Below are 22,397 nucleotides of genomic sequence, written 5' to 3' on the forward strand. Positions count from 1 at the left end.
GACATGTGATGCACATAAATTTCAAAGGACACTCTTCCTCATAAGCTCGGTTCAAAAATGTGCGATTCATGGCGGCTTTAAAGAAGACTTTGTTTGTGTAAACATTACCACAACAACAATAATCGAATGAGTTGAAGAACACCAATGTCTTTCAGATTTGAGATTCTCTCCTCTCGCGGCTTCGCATTATCAAAGTCATCAATAACGCCGATCTTGGCCAAATGGATGCGATACAACACACAAAGTACTCAACTCCATTCGGCGCATTAAGTTACCCAGGCATTTCTTTCGCATTAAGGTCTCTCCTCCTTCCATTCCCCGTTAGCTTTGGCAGTCCGAGCTCTCAATCAGGCATCTTCATTTTGTTAAAAGCCTTCCTCCTTCTTCCTTGGCACCCAAAATCCTGCTCTCGCTCTTGTTCCAAGGCTCTTCGTTCCAACCCACCCAAAGATCCCCTTTTCTACGCCATAATCGCAGTTCTCTCTACCTTTTGCGAAACTTGCCAGCGTGTTTTTCGAGAATCAGAAGGCGGCCTTCCTTCCACAACCTCTCGTTCGTCACCGGCTGTGAGTGATGATCTGGAAGCCTTTTTAGACAAGCCCCCCAAAGAAAAACCCGGAGCCTTTACGGTCTCACGTACTACTTACGTTACCGAGAACTGCAAAGTGGCGGCAGATGGTTGGTTAGACTCATTTCATCCTTCCCTATCTGGCCCTGGCTTCCTTCCCTTCGAAAAGAAAGGATGTTTTAGTCTCATTTGCATGATATGAAAATTATACAAAGCTGAAGGGTGATCCTCATGTCTGCTCTTTCGTGTTCTACACGTCTTTCTTCTTTTTGGGTCAACCAAATCCTTGTCCCGCACTCTCCAACCAAGTGGGTTGGGTCCCGTTTACCTTCCATTGGGATAGCGATGAGCATCATCATCACCACCATTATCGAATGCAATTATGAACGAGCAATTTGGACTCACTTTGGTGCCAAGGCTTCAACAAGATTCACTCCAAAGGCAAGCATGAATGGGAGCTTCCAAATTGAGTTGTTGAAAAAATGAATAAATGAATCTTCTCCGTATACAATCTGTCACGTTGGATTCATGGTTCAGTGCTCGAGCAAAAATACGCACAAAGTGAAAATTAATGAGTACGTCAAGGAAAAAAATTGCATTCTAGTTGGCCTCAACCGCAAGAGCTGATTATACAAAGGCCACAAAGGTCTCGAGGCTAACACAACATACGTGCTTCTTGCTCGAGTGGACAGACGTTTTCGGTCGTAACCAGAGCTTCTTCTCATTTCCAAGTCAAGGAGGCCCTGACCTATTCGCTTCACAAATGTCTGGAGAATGGTTTTAGAATGTTAACAAGATATCGGACATTCTTAATCCTACAGCCCGTTAATGAAGTTTATGATTCGTCTCTGACGCCCTACTGAAGGTGAAGGTCTTCATCATCCTCGCTTTGGAAGTCTTTTTGTGGTGGATCAAACATGCAAAATTCCGTGCTTTGAAGACATGAACATTTTAGCCCAAACCAAGGAATCGAGCGGTCTTGGTGCCAAATTGTTATCGTCGCCCAGTCAAGGATAATGAATTTCACAGGGAAACCATGGCAAACACAAGAAGAAGGAAACACTAGCGCCTTCGAGTTCGCTCGTTGGCCAACAAGTCAATTTGTTGTCCCTGGCTTCAAAGCAAAAGAAAGAGAGGAAGGGGCTTCCGAATGAACAGAGATTTTTGTCATTTCCCAGGGAAGAACGAGGAAATTTACATAATCTATTGTTGTTGTGTTTGCTTGTGAATTGACATTCCGGCCGGCTGACTTACGAATTCAGCTTAGGAACTACCCGCAGCAGTCCCAGTTGTAGTTGCAGTTAGCACTATGGTTGGTCGTAGAGCGGTGAAACGAAACTTACAATGTGCTTAAGAATGTGCTTTGCATATTTTCTTCCGAGGTTTTTTTTTCTTTCTTTCTCTCTCTCTCTCCCCGCTGAATGGAAAAAGTGCCTTTTGTTCGAGTCCTTCTGGACTTTGCACTCAAGTCTCCAGTTCTACAAGCATTGGTAGCCAAAGAGCCCGTTGTTGTGTTACCAATGTCAGTTTATGACCATTGAAGCAAGAAGTCCCCCCCCCCAATGCTTTGAGAAAAGGCACGTATGTATATGCCGTGCATGTATATACATACAAGCACACTGTACGCAAGAAGAGGGTCAAAACCAAGAGGGATGAAATGAAGGGAGGAGACATGAGGAAAAGGCGGAAGGGGGGAGGAATACGTAAATTGCCTTTTGAAAATGTGCAAAAAAACTGGGACACGAAAAACCACCAAACACTCAAAACTGTCAAGTACCAAGTGGTGCCGTGCGGTGTGTATAGAAAACTGACCAAGCATGTGTGAACTTTTGAGCATATGCGGAGCCACCATCCTGCTCGTCATGTTTTGGCGCAGATTTCCTCATCGGCTCACAAAGAGTCGGTATAAGCGGGGGTATTAGCTAAACTAAGCGGATTGGAATCTTGTTGGCCTCCCCATTGCATTGGAGCAACAATTTTGTCACCCAACTATCGCTTGTCTGGTCGCCTTCATCCTTCACACTCAACGTGCGAGAAGTACACGAGACCCCATGAATGTGAAGAGGTTTCAGATTTCCCACTCGGGCTAATCCCACATTTGGAGTGCCCATATATCCCTCCTGTTTTCTCGAAACACCAAGGGGTCCACGATCCATCCAAGGTGTTTATTTCTGTTTGTAGCGAGTGACATTCAAGTGGAAGATGATGAGATCGGTTGAAGTGACCTTTGTTCATGATCCGGAAAGAAGGACGAAGACTGGGATGTACGTCGTACAGTTCAGAATGAAGGATCCCATTAGAAGATGATGTCCACTGGGGGCGAGGAACCCTGAGCGGATGTCCCATCATCAAATATTCAAGTGCTTGGGGGATCCGATGACCAAAAAATCCTCTTCAATTTTCAGAGAGCCGACGTTAAAGGGACCGCATTATCCTTCAGAGATCCTTACCAGTTCCTTCCCGCTCCATTCCTGCTTTTCTTCAGCCGAGTCCGAGTCCCTTCTTCTTTTTTTGTTCCCTCAAAATAACAAGTAATACGAGACGTCTTGACACCCCGAAAATATTTGACGGGGGATCTGGAAAGTGGATTAAATCGCCATTCGAGAGATCTGTTCTTTCTTCATCTCTTTCTTTGGAATCATTATTGCTTCCGATTGTTTACGCTAACGACAGAGACCATTTGTCAAAAGGAAATCCCACTTTCTAAACTGTGTCATCGCAATGGGGTAAACTAGGGGAGCCATTGCAAAACTTGATGAAATCCAAAGACAAAAGTGCCGCTCGCTTCCTTGCTGACTGAATGACTGACTGACTCACTGACTGACTTGCTGGGTGGGTGGGTTGTTCCTAGTCTCAACAGTCGATCCATGATGAACCACGATCGAGAGTCGAGACTGCCGAATTCGAGTTTCATGACAGAGTCGTTAAGAATTTGTATCGCCTTCATCCAAGCTTTGAAGACAGATGACACTTCGTCGTCTTTTTCAGTGCTCACTCGAGCACCACCATCTTGACGTATTCAGTATTCGCCATTCTCTCTTCCTCATTCAATTTTCTGGTAGAAAAGGCTCAAGCCACTAGGCCTGGGCGCCAAACAAGGATAAGATTTCAAACTTTTTTCGTTTCCTCGAAATGGACAAGAAATGGAAATACAGACGCGTGACAGATGTGGGAATGTCAAAGCTTTCCCCAAATCTTTCCCGAACTCCCCCTCATTTTCCTTCCGATCCACCCTCAAGAGTTTTTTTTTTCACGGACGCAAGTCAAAACATTTGCCAGCACATTCATAAACTATCTGATCTCGTTCTGAGGTGGGTGAGGGCTAGGAGGTAGCTATAGCATGTGGAGAGTCAGCCACAGAACAGAACTGAACACTCACACATGATCGGAAGAAAGTTTTCAATCCAATTATTTACACACCACCTCCACCCGGACGTCAAAACTTCTTGACACGCCACGACACACGCACGCCTCAAAAAATGTTCGTTGTTGAAGTAATAACGAATTTTGGGCAATTGGCAAGCCCAGCCATTAAAACAAAGACAGAAGTTTGCTCAACTCTCGGAACTAAATAACCCAAACCAGCTCGCAAACACACCCGTTAATGTACAATCAACCGAGAAACTTCAGTGTTCGTGGAGACGAGTTTGGTGTTGGGAAGGTGATGTTTTGGCGTCCAAAACTGAGGACGACTGACAGTGAGTGATTTCACCCTCGAGAAAGCCTGTGGGGCAGAAATTTGGATCTAATTAGCTCATAAACAAGTAGACACTATTTTATGCAAGAAATTGCTCACAACCAAAGGCTGAGATAAAATGACCACTCACATTCAAAAACTGGACCAGCTAGCAACGCCTAACTCCAGCACTCAACCACCTCTAATTGGGTCACTTTTAGGCATCAGTTGTTGGCTTCCACTAGAAGTGTCTGTTGGGCATCAAATGGGAAAAGAGAGAACAAAAAGTGCCCCAGTCATTGATCATTTCAAAAACCACTCGAGGGGCCATTTTGGCAAAACCCTCAGAAAGCCAAACACTGTGGAAAACGGAAAAGCGACAGACTTATGCCGTTTCTGCCCCTTGTCGGGGCTGTCTTGTTCAATCCTTAAACTTCAGCAAATACGTAGGATGTCAAAAGAAACTTTTGGCCCAGTTCTACCCAAATACACAAACACCTCACCAATTCCATTGGAGTGGGAAAAAGCAAGAAAACAAACTTTGGAGCGGCGTTGTTTATTTGAACTTATGGCTCCGACATTAACTCATTATTTTCCCATTTGGTGTTAGTCTGTAGACAGCCACCACATAACTGAGCATGAAAATCTACGTTAGCACGCGTGTCCACGAAACCAATGAAACACTTCTTACAGTGCGAGTTCTTATCCATAACTACTTTTTGTCGAAGTATATCAAAAGTGGGAAATGATGTCGAAAAAGATGAAATATCGGAACAAGCCCTCAACCGGAGAAAAAAACTAACCTCCTCCTTCTATAGATCCCCTTTCCTATTTGGTCGACATTCCTGTATGGAAGTGCGTGAGCAAAATCAAGCCTTGTCCATGAACATAAATAACAATTCCAATTCTACCCGATCGATTGACATTGATTCATTGTGCTTTGCAAAAGTGGTTTACATGTTGAAACTTGCAACACGCTTTATTAGATTTCGGGAAATAGTCTCCTTAAAGTATTTCGCAGATTGTTACATACATTTTTTTTTCACATTTGTTGGTTATTTTCTTTCGCACGAGTTTTTTTTACTAAGGTGTTGCCATATTTGAGCTTCATCGAAGTTCTATTCTAAAAGTTGTGAGCTCTTAAAAATCTGTACAAAAATGGCACAATGTCGCATAAATGATAGTATGGTGATTATTATTATTATTGTTGATATAGTAATTCCAAACAAATATTCCTTTTCTAGTTTCAAAATTTGCTCTTCGGCATGGGTCACCTCACAGCCCTGATTTCACACTTTGAAAACAAAAATAAAGTGACATTCGTTCTTGAATCCGACAATTGTAACAAGCCCCAATTATATTTTTCCCTGGTGCCTTTACCGGAGTTAAGTGCTAGATTGGCAGTAAATAATTGCAGAAAAGATGGCCGAGGCAACAAAAACTCGGCATTTCGTTATCCGGAAGGTCCATGATAGAAAGACATTGAACTTTGGCACTATTGGTACGAATATCGCTTCAACCTCGATTTGGCGTAAATATATCGCAATGCCACTTTTACTAATCAAAAGTACATACCCAAACGTCTGGTGAAAGATCGGACCGCTTCGTAATGTGGGAGGACAAGAGTCAGAAAAAGGGACCCTCAAAAAGCAGGAAGTGGAAGGAGAGAAAGAAGGACAAGAAACTCAGGATATCCCATACATCATTAGGATTTAAGGAAAAGTCCAGGAGATAAGGGCAAGAGCTAAATCAGTCGTTTTTCGAGGGCACACTGTCTAGAGGATCTATATTTTTTCAAGTGAAAGCAATTCTTTTAAAGGCATGATCAGGTGGTGTTGAGAGCGAAAGACAGAAACCCATTAAATGTTTCAGCACTTTCGGCCCACCAAAATGTAGAGAGTTGCAGGGACGAAAGGCAAACTTCAAGTTTCATTTCCATTCAGCTTGAGGTCGAATAAACATGAACATGTGACGGGTAAATTGGTGCCACACAAGTCGCTGATAGTCGAGCTGCCTGACTGGTTGGGCCAGCACGGTGCTTGTAATGAAAATTCCCCATCAGCATTAATTGCTTCCCTAGATAAGCCACGCAAATTTGTTCAATAATGAATTTCGGCACTACGACTTCTTCGAGCATAAACATCGTGATAGTTTGGGGTTTCGAAATATAGGGCTATGACTTGTAATCTCAAAATATTGGGGAAGGAGTGTGACAAATTCAACTACGTCTTACAACGGATTCTTTTCAAAGGAAAAAAAATCCAAGTCCTATCCACACGTCAAGTTCCAGACAAGCTTTGCTCTTTGCTCCTGAAAAGGTCCCCACATTTCTATGATTAGTGTCTGGCTCGTTTGAGGGATATCTCGACCAACCCGAAACGAGTTAATCAAATTGAACTTAAACATGTGATTCTCAGGTCTGTTTGCCTCGCAGGCATGATTAATGTCGGAGGAACCATTCACAAACTGGAAAATTCAAGAGTTCATCAAGAGCCCATTAAAGGAAATGAAAAAAACCATTAGACAGTAGCTTCCCAGAAGAGCACGGAGGGGGAGCATCACTTTTGTCCCCCCCTTCTGGCATTGCTCATATGAACATTCGGGATGCTTAAAGACGTGTTCTCTCACTCTCTTTCTTCGCCCAGCGACAAAATTCTAGACCCTGTTAAGTAAAGAAAGACATTCCAGAAAATTTAGTTGTGTAGGCTCGCTTCAAAGAAAGAGTACCCTTTTTGCAAAGCACTACTTTTACGAATTTCTAACGGGTCCATAGAGTATGTGATAATTGACACGACATGCAAAAGGAGGACGAAAAAGAGGAGACAGTGCAAGTGTTCAAATACCCCGAACATTGAAGTCACAGTAGCTTTGACTCTTTGTCTATCTGTGTGTCGCTAAACATGACTAATTAAGAGGGTTCCAAATTTGGATACGCCAAATTGAGCTCAGCTAAATGCAAATCTAACGAGCTTTGTTCAAAGCAAAGCAAGAGCTGGTTTCAAAGATCCCTAAATTTCATGGCCGGAAAGTGGCCAGAATGGAATGCACAAATGTTTCGCTCAGGATTAGCCGAGTGTTTTTTAAGGAATACTTAAAATTAAAAGGAAACACATTTGAAATGATGAGCTAAACTCGAGACCTTGAATGTGGTGAATGTAACAGATGTAAGGTTTTTCCAATCGAGTATTTGAGACTATTGGACCGACCCGACCGACCGCTCAACACGAAATGGTTTTTCCTCCAAAGGAACATTAAGAGGTCAAAGATTTGGCCAAGACATCCATTAACACCCCACCAACACCAATCAATCTGCCGACACACAAAAAATTGACTCCACAACAAATTGGCAGGCAGGCTAATTACCGCACTGAAGAGTTTGAAGTACAAGTAACAGACCCACGCCACAAACCAAAAACCAACCACAAACAACCCCCACACTCAAGATATCGAAGCCGGTTGAATGTCTCTTCCAGAGAATATTAATACCATAATTTAGCTGAAACGGGTATCCCTATCTTGGGTTGAGCAAGATCGACGAGCAAGACCACCAACAACATCTGACCCGAAGTCGTTTGGCGAGGATGCCAAGCACATTCACGGTGTTGCCAAATTGCATTGCCATGACATTTCAGTCAAATGGGTTTCGATTGTCTATTGGTTCGCCGGGTAAATTGAGTCCTAATGTTTATTAGAACAATTTGATTCCATCTGCTCATTTCATTCAAATGAGCAGGAAAGTGCTTCACACCGTTCAGGATGTAACTCGATCCATTTAGTCTCCCATCTGGCCACGTCATCGTCATTTGGATACATTGCGTTGGTTGTGCGATCTCACGAGTCATTCGTCATCATAATTGTCAACTGGATTTGTCAATTTCTCATTTCTGGCCCCTTCAGACTCTAAGACAGGAAATTAATCTTGACTGGAACAACATTCATATCACCTCGTAATTGACTTGGGAACCAGATTTTTTAACCACGAATTCCTGACTCTTCGGATATTTGGAGATCCGACCGACCCTTCAACTTCCATGCCACAGAGACCAAATACAACCAATGTCGGGGATGAGTTGAAGGCCAAATAAGGGTCAAACAATTAATGACACCATTACTGAGCGAGCAAGCAAGCAACAACGTCGATGAACTTGGGACATACAAAAAAATAGCTCCAAATTGGGGACTGGGATGCAGACACAAAACAAGTTTCACCCTTTTTACAATCTCAAGAATTGATGGTGTACAATTGTCAAGCATTTTTTCTACTCATTTTTCGGCCACAAATCGTGCAGAGACCCATTGTTCTGGGCTATTCCCACCTCCCAATTCTTGTGTACTGTGTGTACATGAACCGAACGAAAACCTCGAAAGGATTTGGAAGGGGAACCCCATGAACACAATTCAACTTGGTTTTGAGGTCCAATCATCAGTGTGCACGGATTTTTTTTTCTCCCGAAAAGAAGCGACCAACTCCGTAAAGTGACCACCCACGATGAGGACCCAAAAGGGTGGCTTGGTCGACTCATTTTTTGGTGGACAGGAGATTTTTCTATATGCAAGCCATCTTTGTGCAGACACGCTTTCCAAAGGGGAAGTTTTGCAAAAATTATTCCTCTTACTGGAGGGAAATTGAGTCGGTTTATAAGAGGTGTAATTATCTCAACCGGTCTTCAAGGGCCTGGCAAGTGTGTACGAGTTCAACTCAGGGCTCTCATATTGACAATGGGCCTCTTGATGGTAGTTTCGTCCCTTCTATCCCGCGTAGAGCGAAAAAAAATAGATGTTTGGAGAGGTCAAAGGAGAGGCAAAGTCTTACCTTCAGGAAATGGGATTAATTGTGAAGCTGACGAGGTGGCCAAGGCCAGGAAAAAGGTCAGCCAGACCCACTGAGAGGTCGCAGGGGACCTCATCATTCTGGGAGAGAGAAGCAATCACTTCACTGAGACGAGGAAGCAGCACTTCACACTTGGTTTTCCAGCCTTCTTCTAGCTCACTTTCAGACGGTTTTTCATGGTGGATCAAATGAAACGAACCGACCCGGCAATCCCGTCTGTAAATCCTCCAATTAAAATCGCTTTCCCTAACAAGATGTTGTAAAATTCAGCAAAATCCAAAGCACTCAAAGTTGTTCGCCACACAGCTGACCTCAGCAACGAACGAAATGGATATCACGAGCTGACAAGGGTCTGCTCACGTTCGGGATCTCACTCGCACTGAGGACTCGATTCCTTGATTTACTCGTTCTCGGGCGGCCATAAGTTGAAATTCTCGCGCGCTCTCCTTCTTTTGCTCGCTGGTTCATCTGAATTCCGAATTCCGCGCGCTCTGACTCGCCAGCCTCCGCCTGAAGGGCCGCTGTAGCTTTAAAAAGGTACTTGCACATAGAAAGGGCCCGCTAGAGTATGGATACCTTGGCAGGAGCATGGGTTTTAAGGGCCCTCTGGAAGGTTCAGGATACCAAAACATTGCGGATTTTACTTGGGATTTTGTTCATTTTGTCTCTGTGGGCTTGGCAATGAATGTCAATTTGACCGAGCTTGCGTTGTGCGGGAGCGTCGAAGCGCCCATAACTTTATTGGCATAAGAGGATGATTCAAGGAAATGAGAAATGGGTAACACTGAATAGGTACTAATGAGTTTTCGAGTGAGGACTTCGGAGTGAAACTTCACTTGTGTGTATGTGTGTTCAGGAGCAGTGCTGCTTCCATTCCCAAATCAAGGCACATATCTCATGCGAAGCACTCTCATTAACGATATGGACTGACCTGGTTTTCCGGAGAGAGCAAATCTGGAAACGAGGGGTCCACCTTGATGCACCACCACTTCAAGGAATTATCATCCAACCTCCTGGGCAGATTAGATACGAAAATTCACTTCCAGCTCGGGAAAACTTAATTACCTTTGAGAAAATGGAGAGGTTGTCCTCTCTCCTGTCTTTGAACTTGGCACAAAGAGAGTGCAATCTCTCTCCGACAGAAATCTGCACAAAATGCATCATGAATTTTGATCCCCGCGATCCTGGCGAACCACCCAGAGCCTTTTAGAAGGCTTTCAAAAAGGCTCTTTACCTCACCAAAGCTTTTGATTCCTATTTGCAAAGTCTTCGCCATCTCCAGTCTCTACGCATGGCCTGATGTCTTGGATGTGTGTACGTACGTACGTATGTGCGTGAAAGAGCCATGTTGAATATCCTGAGCTAGGATCTATGCACCCGATTTCCCCCTCCGGCCCCCTTTCTCAAGTAGATGTGGGTGTGTGCAAAGTTTGTGTTTCGCCTCAATTTTCTTCTCATTCTGCGGTGGCCTTTAGCCTTTCGATGGGCTAGGGCTCGCAATGGAACTTCGTCCGACTTTCAGTAACACACATGCACCCACTTACACATGTGTTCCATATGTACGTAGCGAGTCAAAAGGATCCATTCTCCAAAGAAGATAAATATTGAAATGTCTTCATCTTTGAGGACTTGATCCCAAGGATCAGCCATACATCATGTCATGCCCAGATTTATGCTCCTAAAAGGAAGAAAACGAGAGAAAGGAAAAGTGCACTCCCCCTACGAAGTTGGCCAAGTCAAATCTCATTTAAATGCCCGGACTATCACCCCGTTGGAGCTCCCCGTGATGCATTGACGTTCCCTAGGATCCCGCTCAAGCCCTGACAATCTAGGAGAAATTTCATTCTCGTGAGTGTCATCAAGGGAGCACTTCATCTGTTATGAAGCTCTTGGAACATCGTTCCTCTCCATCTGTCCCTCATACGCGTGTGGAGAGTGTAGGTCTTGGGCCCAGCTCCATGGATTCCTGAAGTTTTGTGCATGTGCCATCCAGATGGAAGGAAAAGGTTGGCTCCTCTGAGTGGCACACATGCAGTTCAAGATGATGAGGCTGGAGAGTAGATTCCAGATTCCAGGGTCTCTTTTCCTCTCCTAAACAATCCGCTCTTACAAGTACGTATCTGCATGTGGAACCAGATGGTTCTTGTCGAGAAATAGTTGTCAAGGGTTTCGGAGAGTGGTAGGAATGGATTTAACCCCATGGCAACCATACACATAAATAGGACTCTTGCCTCCATTCACTCGGGAGCACACTCCTACTACCTCTATGTGATTCTCAACAACTCCGGGGGCTAACAAATACATTCTGAGTGAGGGATTTGGGATTTTACCTCGGAGTTGGCATTGTGCAATTAATGGGATGGCAGTTAAAGCTTCCAACGAAAGTAACTGATTGCTGGCTACCATGAATACCACAAGTTTTGTAGTCCTGCCTATGTCGGTAGAGTATTCCTGGGAATCGTCTTGGAGTTAGGATTCTTCACATATTTTGTGATCTGTGCTCTTCTCTCAACCAATGCTCATTAACGTATTTAACATTGCGAGCAGGGGGTATTTCTTTTGTCAACTGATTTTAGAATTGCTACAAACAGGAGATAGTGGTTCAGTATGCAGTGTGATCCATTCACCACCAAATGCACCAACACTAACTATCCAACTAACTAACTAACCAACCAACCAACCAAACAACTACCCAAGCAGCCAACCACAAGAAGGTATTCATTCTATAGTTTCAACGATCTCGCAGATAATCCAAACGACTTTGAACCCATCTTTTTTCCAAGGGGGAATGCCACACACATTCACACACTTACGCACTAACCGAGGAGTTGAGCTTTCGTGGCTGCCAGTCCAACATAACAATCCTCAAGGAAAGCTCAGGTTCCAATTAACTGAGGACATAAAAAGCCAAATAAACCTCGTAATTGAATTTATCTTCGTCCGTTGAGCTCCTCAAGGCTTGGCGAGATGAGTTTTCGAGACCCTCGTCCACGGAATGACAACACCCAATCAGAGCCTGAAACGTACCCAGGAGCAAGCAGAAGCAGCGCAAGAAACAGTCATAAATGAACATTACGGCCATATGGAAACCCCTTCTGGAGGATTCGATGGTAACAGATAATATCAATATCCCCTGGTCATTGATATGTGGGAGCTCTCAATTGATATCAAAGGAATCGAATTCATCTCCGGCTTTAAAAAAAAAGGGAGGGGGGGGGGGGACATCTTCTCCATGCATTCATTAAACTGGGTGTGAACCAATTCCAGCATAAACAGTTCAACCCAAGCACCATTAGGAGCCTAGACTTTTTTCCCCCAAGCGGTAACGTTGCTTGCTCAACCCTGTTGACGGTTTTTGTCCATGTCAGTACTGGTACAACATTCACATTTTGAGGCCCTCAGATTCGTTGGCGGAGTGGTGACAGTCATGATCACTCTGTTGTTAGCGAGTTATGTACGCACAATCTGGACGTGCATTTGAGCCACCATGGTAAGCAATTCCGAAATGCCAACAACAAAAATAGATTGTCACCTTACAGTCGTTAAGCCATTGAATTCATGCAGGACAGTGCCTTTCGTATTGGTACCTTCATTGCTCCTATTATTGTCATTGCCAACAACATCCCGGCAACTATTGGTGTTCAATGAAAAAGGATGCAATAGCAATTCTGTTCGGCGCTTAATCCGTTTGTCACTGATGGTGCTGAGAGTATCAAAGCCAAGGACGGCCAAATACTGCCGTGATTGGAGTGTTCCCTAAATTGGTACCTGTATACATCCAACAGTGTACTTAGGATAATATCAAAGTTCGTGAGAGTTCTGGGCTCTTGTTTTTTATAATGGTTCTCGAACTTGTCAAGTGTTTAGATGGCTTGTTATTCATTTGTAATGATATGCCATCCATATGTTGGTAGTTGGTTGCATTGATGGCCGGCTTATCACACCTTCCAATCGGTTCTTAATAACTGGTCCAAAATGCATCGCCCATCTCACTCCCCTGATTATACAACCAACACCATTTGACTTTTCAATCCTGTTATGTCCCCTTCTAGTAAGAGTATTATTCCCTGGACAGTCAGTTTGGGCATCTGTCTTCCAAGAAAGTCTTTGGAATCGAGATGGAATTCATTGGATCAGAGTCTCAAGACACCACTTGTCACATTCATAAATCACTCACGACTCTTCTCGGTTGAACAAGAGCTAATCGTTGAATCTGATATGTTCATGTGCTTCATTATTACACGTATTTGCAACTGCCTGATGAAGGCTCCTCCTGAAGGTTGGATGGTAGCCATGCTTGGAATACATTGAACTTCAAACTGTCACGCGGGTTGAGACGTTTGATTCGTCATCTTCAACTTCTGCTTCGGGGCCTCCAGAAGTCTCTTGAAAAATCAGATTTCATTTCAAGTCCCCATTTGTAGAACACAGCCGCACTCCATAGCTACATACGTACATACTAGACAAACGGTTTCAGTTATCTAAGTGTATCAAAGCTCAATTTCACGCAATTTAGCTATCCATGAAATCTCGACGGCCCAAATGTGGTTATTGGATGTCATGCTCTCAAGGTCATTGCCAAACAAGTAATCACCGCTTCCATTATAGCCAACTCTTCCCATATTCGGAGTCTCCCCCGACATTCGATTCGGAATGGATATGTCGATCAAGGTTTGACCCATCCCACTCTAGGACACGGTTTACTCACTTGGACGCCCAAATGTCACCCGAGTATCGAAAAGAGGGCGTCAGATCGAACGAGGTCCGAATTAGCCCGACCAAAGGGCCAAAATGGATGAAGGAGCTCTCCCACATGCATCGGTCCACCATTCATTAGGGTGAATAAGTTTTTGGATATTGTTTAAACATGCGGAATAATTAGATGGGATTGGTGGCTCGAGTTTGGCAACAACTGCCCCCCCCCCTCTGATCATCAAGAAAACGAACAAGTCAGCCGTCGTCCTCTTGGCAACGATCCTCATAATGAGGTCTGACAAGGGAGCTCGAATTCCAAATGATGCTCCTTCTCAGGATCGTCGAGTCAGTGACTTTGAAGTTCTTGGATTTAATTTGGGATGATTGGCTGAAAAAGGGCCGAGTTGTGAAATGGGAGAGCACACTTCATACTCCCAGATCTTCTGCAAAGCATCTCCCCCTACTATGAAAACAATCAACTTAGGTATTATGTACGTACCCTACGTACACTGTACAAATTCCAAACTCAGAGCAACCGGATTGCTCGGGTGACTTTTGTAATAAGTTGCAATTTTTCCACTACACAAGCCACAACTCATGGGTGAACTTTGATTTCAAGGTTGACTTAACTGTCCTATTGTCACCTGGCTTGGCCCAGACACATTTCGGCCTTACCACATCATGCTAGCCTCATTAAAATACACCATTATTCATCCCCCTTCTTCTCACTTGTATGAATTCCAACCACTTATGATGGGTGCTCCGTCTCAAAGTTCAAGGCATGAATGGCATGGCTAACTCCAACCAACGAATGAGGAGACACTGCAACAATCATGTCTGAATGGACGAACCAAGTGGTGCTCTTTACGTCCACCAATGTTCCACTGCCACGAAGACCAACCACAATTGGTCCCGTCAGGAGCGTGACCCGAATAAATCCCTGTTTGTGTGCACTTCATTTTGCACTTGGTTGATGGCACAATGACGGGTAAGCTGGTTTGAACTTGACCCCAAAGCCTTCTTCCATGCCATTGTGAAGAGGGAAGACATCTCTCTCTGTCTCAAACTGCTTCTGTTTCATAGTTCAAACGAACGAACTCATGGGGGGGTGAGGGGGAGAGGAGAGTGGCAGCGTTGAGCTAATACCTTGTAATGTTGTTCTGGTCGTGGTCGGCAAGAGACTCGGTGGGGTCATGATGCCGAATATGGTTGCAAGATGGAACTGCCACCGATGGCTCATCATGCTTCCAAGTGCGTGCTTGCCTCCATCGGGACCGACAAATGACTCAATTTGTTAATTTGGACAACATGCAATTGACTCTAAAGTAGAGAATAAGTGATCAGTCTCATACATGATCAAAGGTGTCAAGGTCGAAGTGTTCGATCCATTCAGGCTCAAGCGAGCAATCCGTCACGAATTCAGTTTCGTCTCTCTTCTTTGGTCCTCATCTAAAAGCATTCTTGATCCTTGAATTGGCACCTCTCAATCGAGTTAAGTAGTGTTCAATTCGATTGTGCTCGAGTCTGATGGGGCCGAAAACATGAATTGAGAGTGCATATCATCCAAGATCTCTATGAGGACTGAAGATTCGAACATTGTGAGATACGACGAGTACTTACATTTCCCAGTCCTTGTCACCCATTTATGGGGCTAACAAGACATTGCAGGATGCAAAGATTGGCGGGTACTTATGTACTGGTTCTTGAGCAAAAATCCATTCGAGGGAGTGGGCATTATATAACTTGACTACGGAACCAGCTGAAACGACGAACGAGGCGTTCAAATAGATGCATTTGAATGCAATAAGGATGCTGGAGATTGCATCTCAGGCTGCTGCTGCTGCTCTGTCAACACAAGGACAAGATGCCATTTCACAGGGACAAAAACGTGGACTTTGCACGACTCGAAACTTGAATGAATGTGATGTGTTGCTGAGGGAGGATCCTTCGATAATGATGAATGAACAAATGAATGAGTGAATGCATGATGGTGGGCCTTCCGGGCTTTGTCTCAAGCAACCTTTTGCTCTAATTTTCCTTGTGTATTAAGTGCGTTTCGCTTCACAGATTCGAGTGACCTCTGGTCTGGTTGACATGTTTTGAGCCTAAACTAGGATTAGTCCTGGGGTATAAAACGTAATCTGACGCTTTGGACATTTGGGGATTTGAGATTCGAGTCCATAAATTCGTACCCAATTAGCCAGGTTCATACAAACGCGCACCGGAATGTCACGTGGATGAGGGGGGACAGCCTTTCACGGATTTTATTGTCTGATATGAGCGTGTGTGTGTGGTGTGCCTTTGATTATGTCCAACCAGTTTGTCCGACTAATGATTGCTCAAGGACTCGATCCAATGAACGCTCAACCCATTACCCTATCGACACATGCAAATATTTGTAGCATGGACGAGAGCCAACAATTATAGCTATCGGTGGTCTGAGGACCACTTCCAGTTTGGGGCAAGAAGAACCTCAACCACACCAAAAGATGTGAACCACTCCAAATTGCCTCCATCCCACCTTTCTGCCTTTAAAAAAAAGTTTTTTTCGTCTTCTTTTACCCTCTGGTCCTTGGCCAACTTTTACGAACGGTCGTAGCTCCATCCACTCGAGAGTCTGTCAATGACAAATGATATAAGTTTTCTTCTTTAAAAGTCTTCAAAGATATCGTTTCAGGGCACACGAAAAGTTCCGTTGAACTAATGCTTCAAGTGTTCGCTCGTTCATTTATTCGCTCACTCATCATCCTCCGTGTAGTAGAAAAGAGTCGGAGCGTCCGGCGTTTCCAAGTTGGCTCTCATTTGTCAACACGATATGGAAGATGACGACCATGATGATGACGACCAAAACGACGAGGCTGGTGATCTTGGGTGGAGAATGAAGAGGATTTTGTCTTGCCTATTACTCTCGGGATCTTTTTTTTCATTCTCACTCAAATCATTGACGATGGGTAATCGCATCAAGTCCTAAATTGAGCATCTCTTAGAGTGGGAATTGTCATGACTGACGTGATGGTGCAAAAAAAGCACTGAAAAAAGGTTCATTAAAGAGCTTAAGTGCGTCAATCTAACCACTCCAAAGAGGGTTATGCGGTGTTGAAACCACCCCAAATGCCGACATTCTTTATACTCAGGGGCTTTGAAACAGTCATTGTTCCACGAACTCCCAGAGCCACCACGTACTATGTACATACATTTTTTTCGGAAGCAAACTGTTCATTTTCATGTTCAAGTCGGTGGTCAATGGCTTCACTTGCTCGCCAGAGCGTTTCCAATGCCAAATATTGGAAGCGGAAAATAGGCTGATTATGAACGAACGGGAAGGCCGACTTATTCAAAAAGTCCTAAATCAGAAGTGGACGCTTCACTCCGGTGAAATTGAGTGAAGCTGGTTTTTTTACTACGCTCTATTCCATGGTCAAGCCATCCTGAACTGCCCTGAGAAGCCAACAGCTTAGGACTTGCATTCATCTTACAATCCGATTTTGGTATGATTTGCTTCACTTAACAAAAATGGAAGGTCGGCTCGATGGATGTTGCTGCTTGTTGGTTGCCATCGACGATCAACGATCGACGATCTCGTCGGCGTGATCGACGTTTGAGGCCGGATCAAATCATGTGGATGTGAATCACAATCGAACACATGTCATTCAAGACTTGCTCGAGATCCCTTGACCCCCTCAAACCTTGGTTTATTCTCATAGTTGACAGACACATGGCCAGGAAGCAAACAAACACTATCTATTACTGGAATGCAGGGCCATGGTTCGAATGATGCGAAAAAAACCGTCGCTCTCCAAATGTGCACAATATATGGCACATGGGGAGTATCGAGGGGTCGTAAAATGTGCCAAAGGGGCGTGGGGACTTCTTAATTCTGCCTCGTCAAGGTCCTTGAGATTTGCTCTTGTTTGATTAGATTTGAAAAGCTGACTTTGCTGCATTCTAATCTGTTTAGACGAAGAGTTGTTTCGGAAAACCGCCAAATGGGCTGGGTTTCAAGTGGTCCTTTCGAGAGCCCATCACATATTTATCAAGACTCGTTTCTTTGTCTCTGAATGTGGTTTAGGGGAATGTTGGCAACAAATGTCCGTCTTCCTGAACCGATGAGTAAAGGCATTCGTAGAGCACTTCAACACTAGGAACGACACATTTGACGAGGCTCATTTGAGTTTTCAACCAATTTCATTTGATCTCTGTATTGTACTGAGGCTCTTTCTTGGTCCAGACGGATGCAAATTGAGACTCGAGAGTATAATCACTCAGAAAACTGGTCCAAGCTTTATATCACATCCCATTGCCAACTTACATTCAACATGTAGATTGTCTAGATAGCAACCTCTAAATCATGATGGTAGTATACCTTTCATTTCGACAAGCCACTATAAGTAGGTATTCATTCATCCACAAAACACTGCCATCGATCTATCTCTCTTCAACCGTGTTACTTAGGACTTGCCGCAATGAAATGAGGGAATATCGCATTTTTGACCAAAAAGGCTCTTAGCTTGTCCGTCTTCCCCTGTCTCCCCTCTCACCAAAGCAATTCAATTCTGAACTGAAGTTTGACACCTGCCTTGATTACATCCAGACCTCATAGAATGTGTGTCCTTATCTATTCGAGTGGTGGCAAAATTCCGACCCCTAAAGTGGATCGGAGAATCTCCCTTGGATGGATGGATGGATGGATGGACTGACCAGGCCAAATAGGCATTGTTCCTTCCTTGTCTGATCGTCAATTGAACACTCAAAATAAGGGTAAGATGACCAATTGTTGGAACCAACTCGACTTTTGTAGCCAAGATAAGCGGGGATCGTATTGTTGTCGGTTTGCGTTCTAAGTGCCTTCATTACCCATTATTTCAGGCCAATCCCGCTGTGCTCGGTTGGATCGGTCGAGGATCCTCACTTTTTGCTTGCGGACAAGGTTTTCATTGTTCTCGAAATGTATCAATCAAGATTGGACACTTGTGATTGATCTAAAGTAGAAGTGGGTATCAATAATTACATTCATTGGCCCCATTGGCGAAGAAGATGAAGATGATGCACTTTGAAGCCGCCGACCTTGACTTGGCATTACATGTGATGGACTCCAGGAGAAGATATACCGTACGTATGTAGTCAAAATGGCCCCTGAGACAATCTCTGGAGCCTTATGACAGTTTATCATGTTCTCATTTGCATACCATTATTGAATCGCCAGCCACTAACAAGATCGACCAACTGAGGCACAGACACAGATACACACACACACACACCTGGGATCGCGCTCAGAAGTTATTCAGGGATGAGAGATCTGATTGCCAAGTTGAGCTCAGTTGTAGTGCCAAAAGCTAAATTGAAATACTCGATACTCACTGGCCCTGATCTTGGAAGAAGAACATATTGTTAATGCTCAACTGTTCACGTTTAGCCACTCACAACATGCTTTCATCGCTGGTTCGCAGCTCCTAGATCCTTCCTTGTATTGTGAGGCTGGACGAGATTTCATATGTTACAAAAAAGTAGTTGACAACGACAAGATGACTCAGGATAACTCGACTGTTGTTGCAGATAGTAGCAACCTTGACTTCAATGTAGTGGTGGTACTTGGGCAATAAGGGAGCCAACCACAACAACCAAGTCGGTGAGAATGTCTGTCGCTCATTTCCACCTCTAAAAGCTTTTAGCATTAATCTGTTATTAGGCAAGATATGCGACAACGTCGACGACGAGCCAGTCAATGGTTTCAAGACTTTTTCTCCACTCTTGGATACTCTCAGTGAGCAGATTTTTTTTGTTTTCCAAGTTCGTGTTAGAGACGGGCAAGGAGGGCCATAAAGATATAAGGGAATCTTCAGGAAGTCCCAGAAGAAAACGACACCAGGCCACCAAGATACTAAGGCAGTAATGACTTGGGTCCAACAGTCCAAACATCCACTATATGCCAGATCACAAAGGGTTATCTTGGGTCTCTTCAAACCTGAGCCAAGATACAGCAAATACGAATAAGTGCCTTCTGGTCAAAGGGTCCTTAAATCCAGTTGTAGCATAGCAAAAGTACTGAATGTTTAGCAATGCTCCAATCTCGAGTTCGCCTCAATTGGGAAAATGTGAAGGTGCAACCGAAATTGGCAAATCAATTCATATTTGAGCCCTTCTCCTCTCACAAGGAGTGCAACGGATTGTTCCGACGACACGCAAGAAGTGCGATGATTTTTGTCTTGACATGAAGGATCTTCCTAGTTCTGGATGGAAGTTGAGGGTCTGTTAAAGAGGGAGCTTCTCGAAAGTGTTTAAAGGGATGATTTTGTTGAACTTTAAGGCTTTTATCCTTGACAGCTAGCCGAGTTGGAGTATGATTCATTCCAGTGTTATCTCGGACGATCTCCACGGAAGTGGCAAAGTTTGTCCTAGAAACGATTTCAATGCTCGCTCAGAGAGCTTGCTTGTCCAGTCTCACGCACTGATATCTGGTATTTTCAAATCTGAAGTCACGCAAATGACACGGATAATCACCACATGTTTTATGAATCCTAAAGAGGAATTGGGAGAAAAAAAGACGCACTTTGTTGTTAAATCTCGACTAAAGCCCGGGAAAATTCAAATTAGCTCTCCTTAAGACGGAATCAGGAAGAGGGCAATTAAAGCATGAAAAGAGCCGGACCATCCATTGGAGATCACCATTGACAAGGATTTGAGGAATTTACGGAGCAGATGTGAGGGGAGCATTGAATAAAAATATCCAGGTATCGAGTCACTGGGGTAATCTGTCCAAGGCCAAGGTCCAACATGTACCTGGATATTCGTTGATCTGAGAAGTGAATCAAGCCAATTCTCATTAGACGCTAGCAAAACTCAGAGGTTGGTGAACGGACGAGAGTGTGAAGAATTTCTCCTGAAGAGCATTGTTCAAAACGAGATGGCCACATCAAAGGCTTGAATTCCTTGTGAGTTGTCAGATCTGACATCATGGGAAGAAATTCCCGGAATCTGTGCTGTATCCAAACGATTGAATGTACCGTACTATTTGATTGTTACCCTCTCTCTCTCCCTATCTTCTGGAGTTCGAATTTGTCTGACTGAGGCAGATGCTTGACATCCCAACAATATCTGGCATGCCTCACGAGCTCGCCCAATTTTGCTCGTCGAAGGCCCCTTTGGACCCTGGCTCGACAGACGAAATTATGCCATTAATCTAGTACTCTATGGTTGTTCACTAGAATCTTTCTATTGGTTGGATGACAATGGCTCCTTAAAAAGGTTGAAACATTTTTGGGATTCCACCATTCTTGGAGCCTAATCCCGAGTCCATCGATCACGATTTGATGATGAGGGTCTGTTGGAGGTTTGCTTTCACAATGACAGTGTTTCTTAATGTACAAAGCCCATGCTTAAGAAGGACTTGGATCCAAGTCTACGTACATGGTGGCAATTGTGTCTGACGAATGCAACGACGAAACTAGGATCTATTTTAAAAGTTTTCTTCGGTGGCTCATACTGCATTTGGGAAAGGGTTGGCTTAAAAGTTCACAGTGTGCGTGACCGTGATATTTTGAAAAGTTTCAAGGCTAATGAAAGTATGGAGAAAGAGGTTGTGTAGTTGCGGCGCATTGCTGAGAATGTTATTGATGTCTCTTGGTTAGGAGCTAGAAACAGTCTCTGTCCAATGTTCAGGACATCTTAAGGAATGCATAAGCTCGCATAGTTTCTCGATTTGAGCTTCTCTTCAAAGTGAGACATATTTCATTGCCATCATTTGTCATTGGTCAATACGATTAGACAAGTCATAAATCATAACACCCTCTGAAGGTCTTTGGGGGGGAGACAGGGAAACATTCAGTCCACGACTGTTCAAACGAAGCCGTATGGTCTCATTACATGGGATTTACTTGGCCTAGATATCCGGGAAACGATGTCAGACCGGACGGGAGTGTGCCAAAAATAGACATGTATTCGGAGAGTGTCTTCGGTCAATCAAAAACTATATTGGGATGCAACTTCCCCCAGAAAAGAGGCTGAGGACAATTTGCTAATGCCGCTTCCATCGAGTATCGGGCCACTTTTTTGGCTCCTCTCGGAACCCTTTGGGGAGAGTTCTCTTTGATCGAGCCACCCAACTTAGCGAAGCCAGTTCGCTTTGGCCCTAAGTCCGGTTCTCTTTGTGGATTCAGGGGACAAAGTCCATCAAGAACAGCAAATTTGTGCCAAAAATGCAGTGGGCAAGGAGCTCTCAGAACGAGGAGCAAAGAAGCTGAAAGTCCCTTGGAACAAAAAACCGAGAGTCCCAACAACGCTAATAGAGAGGGCGGGGGCCTCTCAAATCCATTGCACAACGAGGAACGAGCTTTGGAGAAGGAATTGCTTTTTCGTTCTTTTAGTTCCATTGCTACTACTCTTAGGCTTCTTGAAATTGGACAAAGATTGCATGTTCTGAGGACATGTGTAGAATTTTCTCCAACTCTTGCTCGCCTGCCTCCATGCAAGTCAATTCATCAGGAGAGAAATGCCCAAAGTTGCCAAAAACCTTCATGAAAGAGAGTGCCACGAGGACAAGACCCCCAAGCACAATAACACCAATGTCTGGCTTCCTTTTCACGTTTACAGAGGAAAAACAATCCGGAAATCGGAAGTCCCTCATTGATTAA

The 22,397-nt window shown here is 44.1% G+C and overlaps 1 protein-coding gene across 1 annotated transcript in view; it reads right to left on the minus strand.

The window, feature by feature from the left end:
- The window catches only part of LOC131886181 (latrophilin Cirl-like), a 54,310-nt gene extending 44,858 nt beyond the window's left edge, over window positions 1-9,452 (minus strand). Inside the window, exon 1 of the mRNA XM_059234441.1 lies at window positions 9,058-9,452. Coding sequence (XP_059090424.1) covers window positions 9,058-9,154 — 97 coding nt within the window. The 5' untranslated portion in view covers window positions 9,155-9,452. The remainder of the gene's footprint in view (window positions 1-9,057) is intronic.
- Between the last annotated feature and the right edge of the window lie 12,945 nt (window positions 9,453-22,397).

This window comes from Tigriopus californicus, chromosome 9 (assembly GCF_007210705.1).
Source record: "Tigriopus californicus strain San Diego chromosome 9, Tcal_SD_v2.1, whole genome shotgun sequence".
Taxonomy (NCBI): Eukaryota; Metazoa; Arthropoda; class Copepoda; order Harpacticoida; family Harpacticidae; genus Tigriopus; species Tigriopus californicus.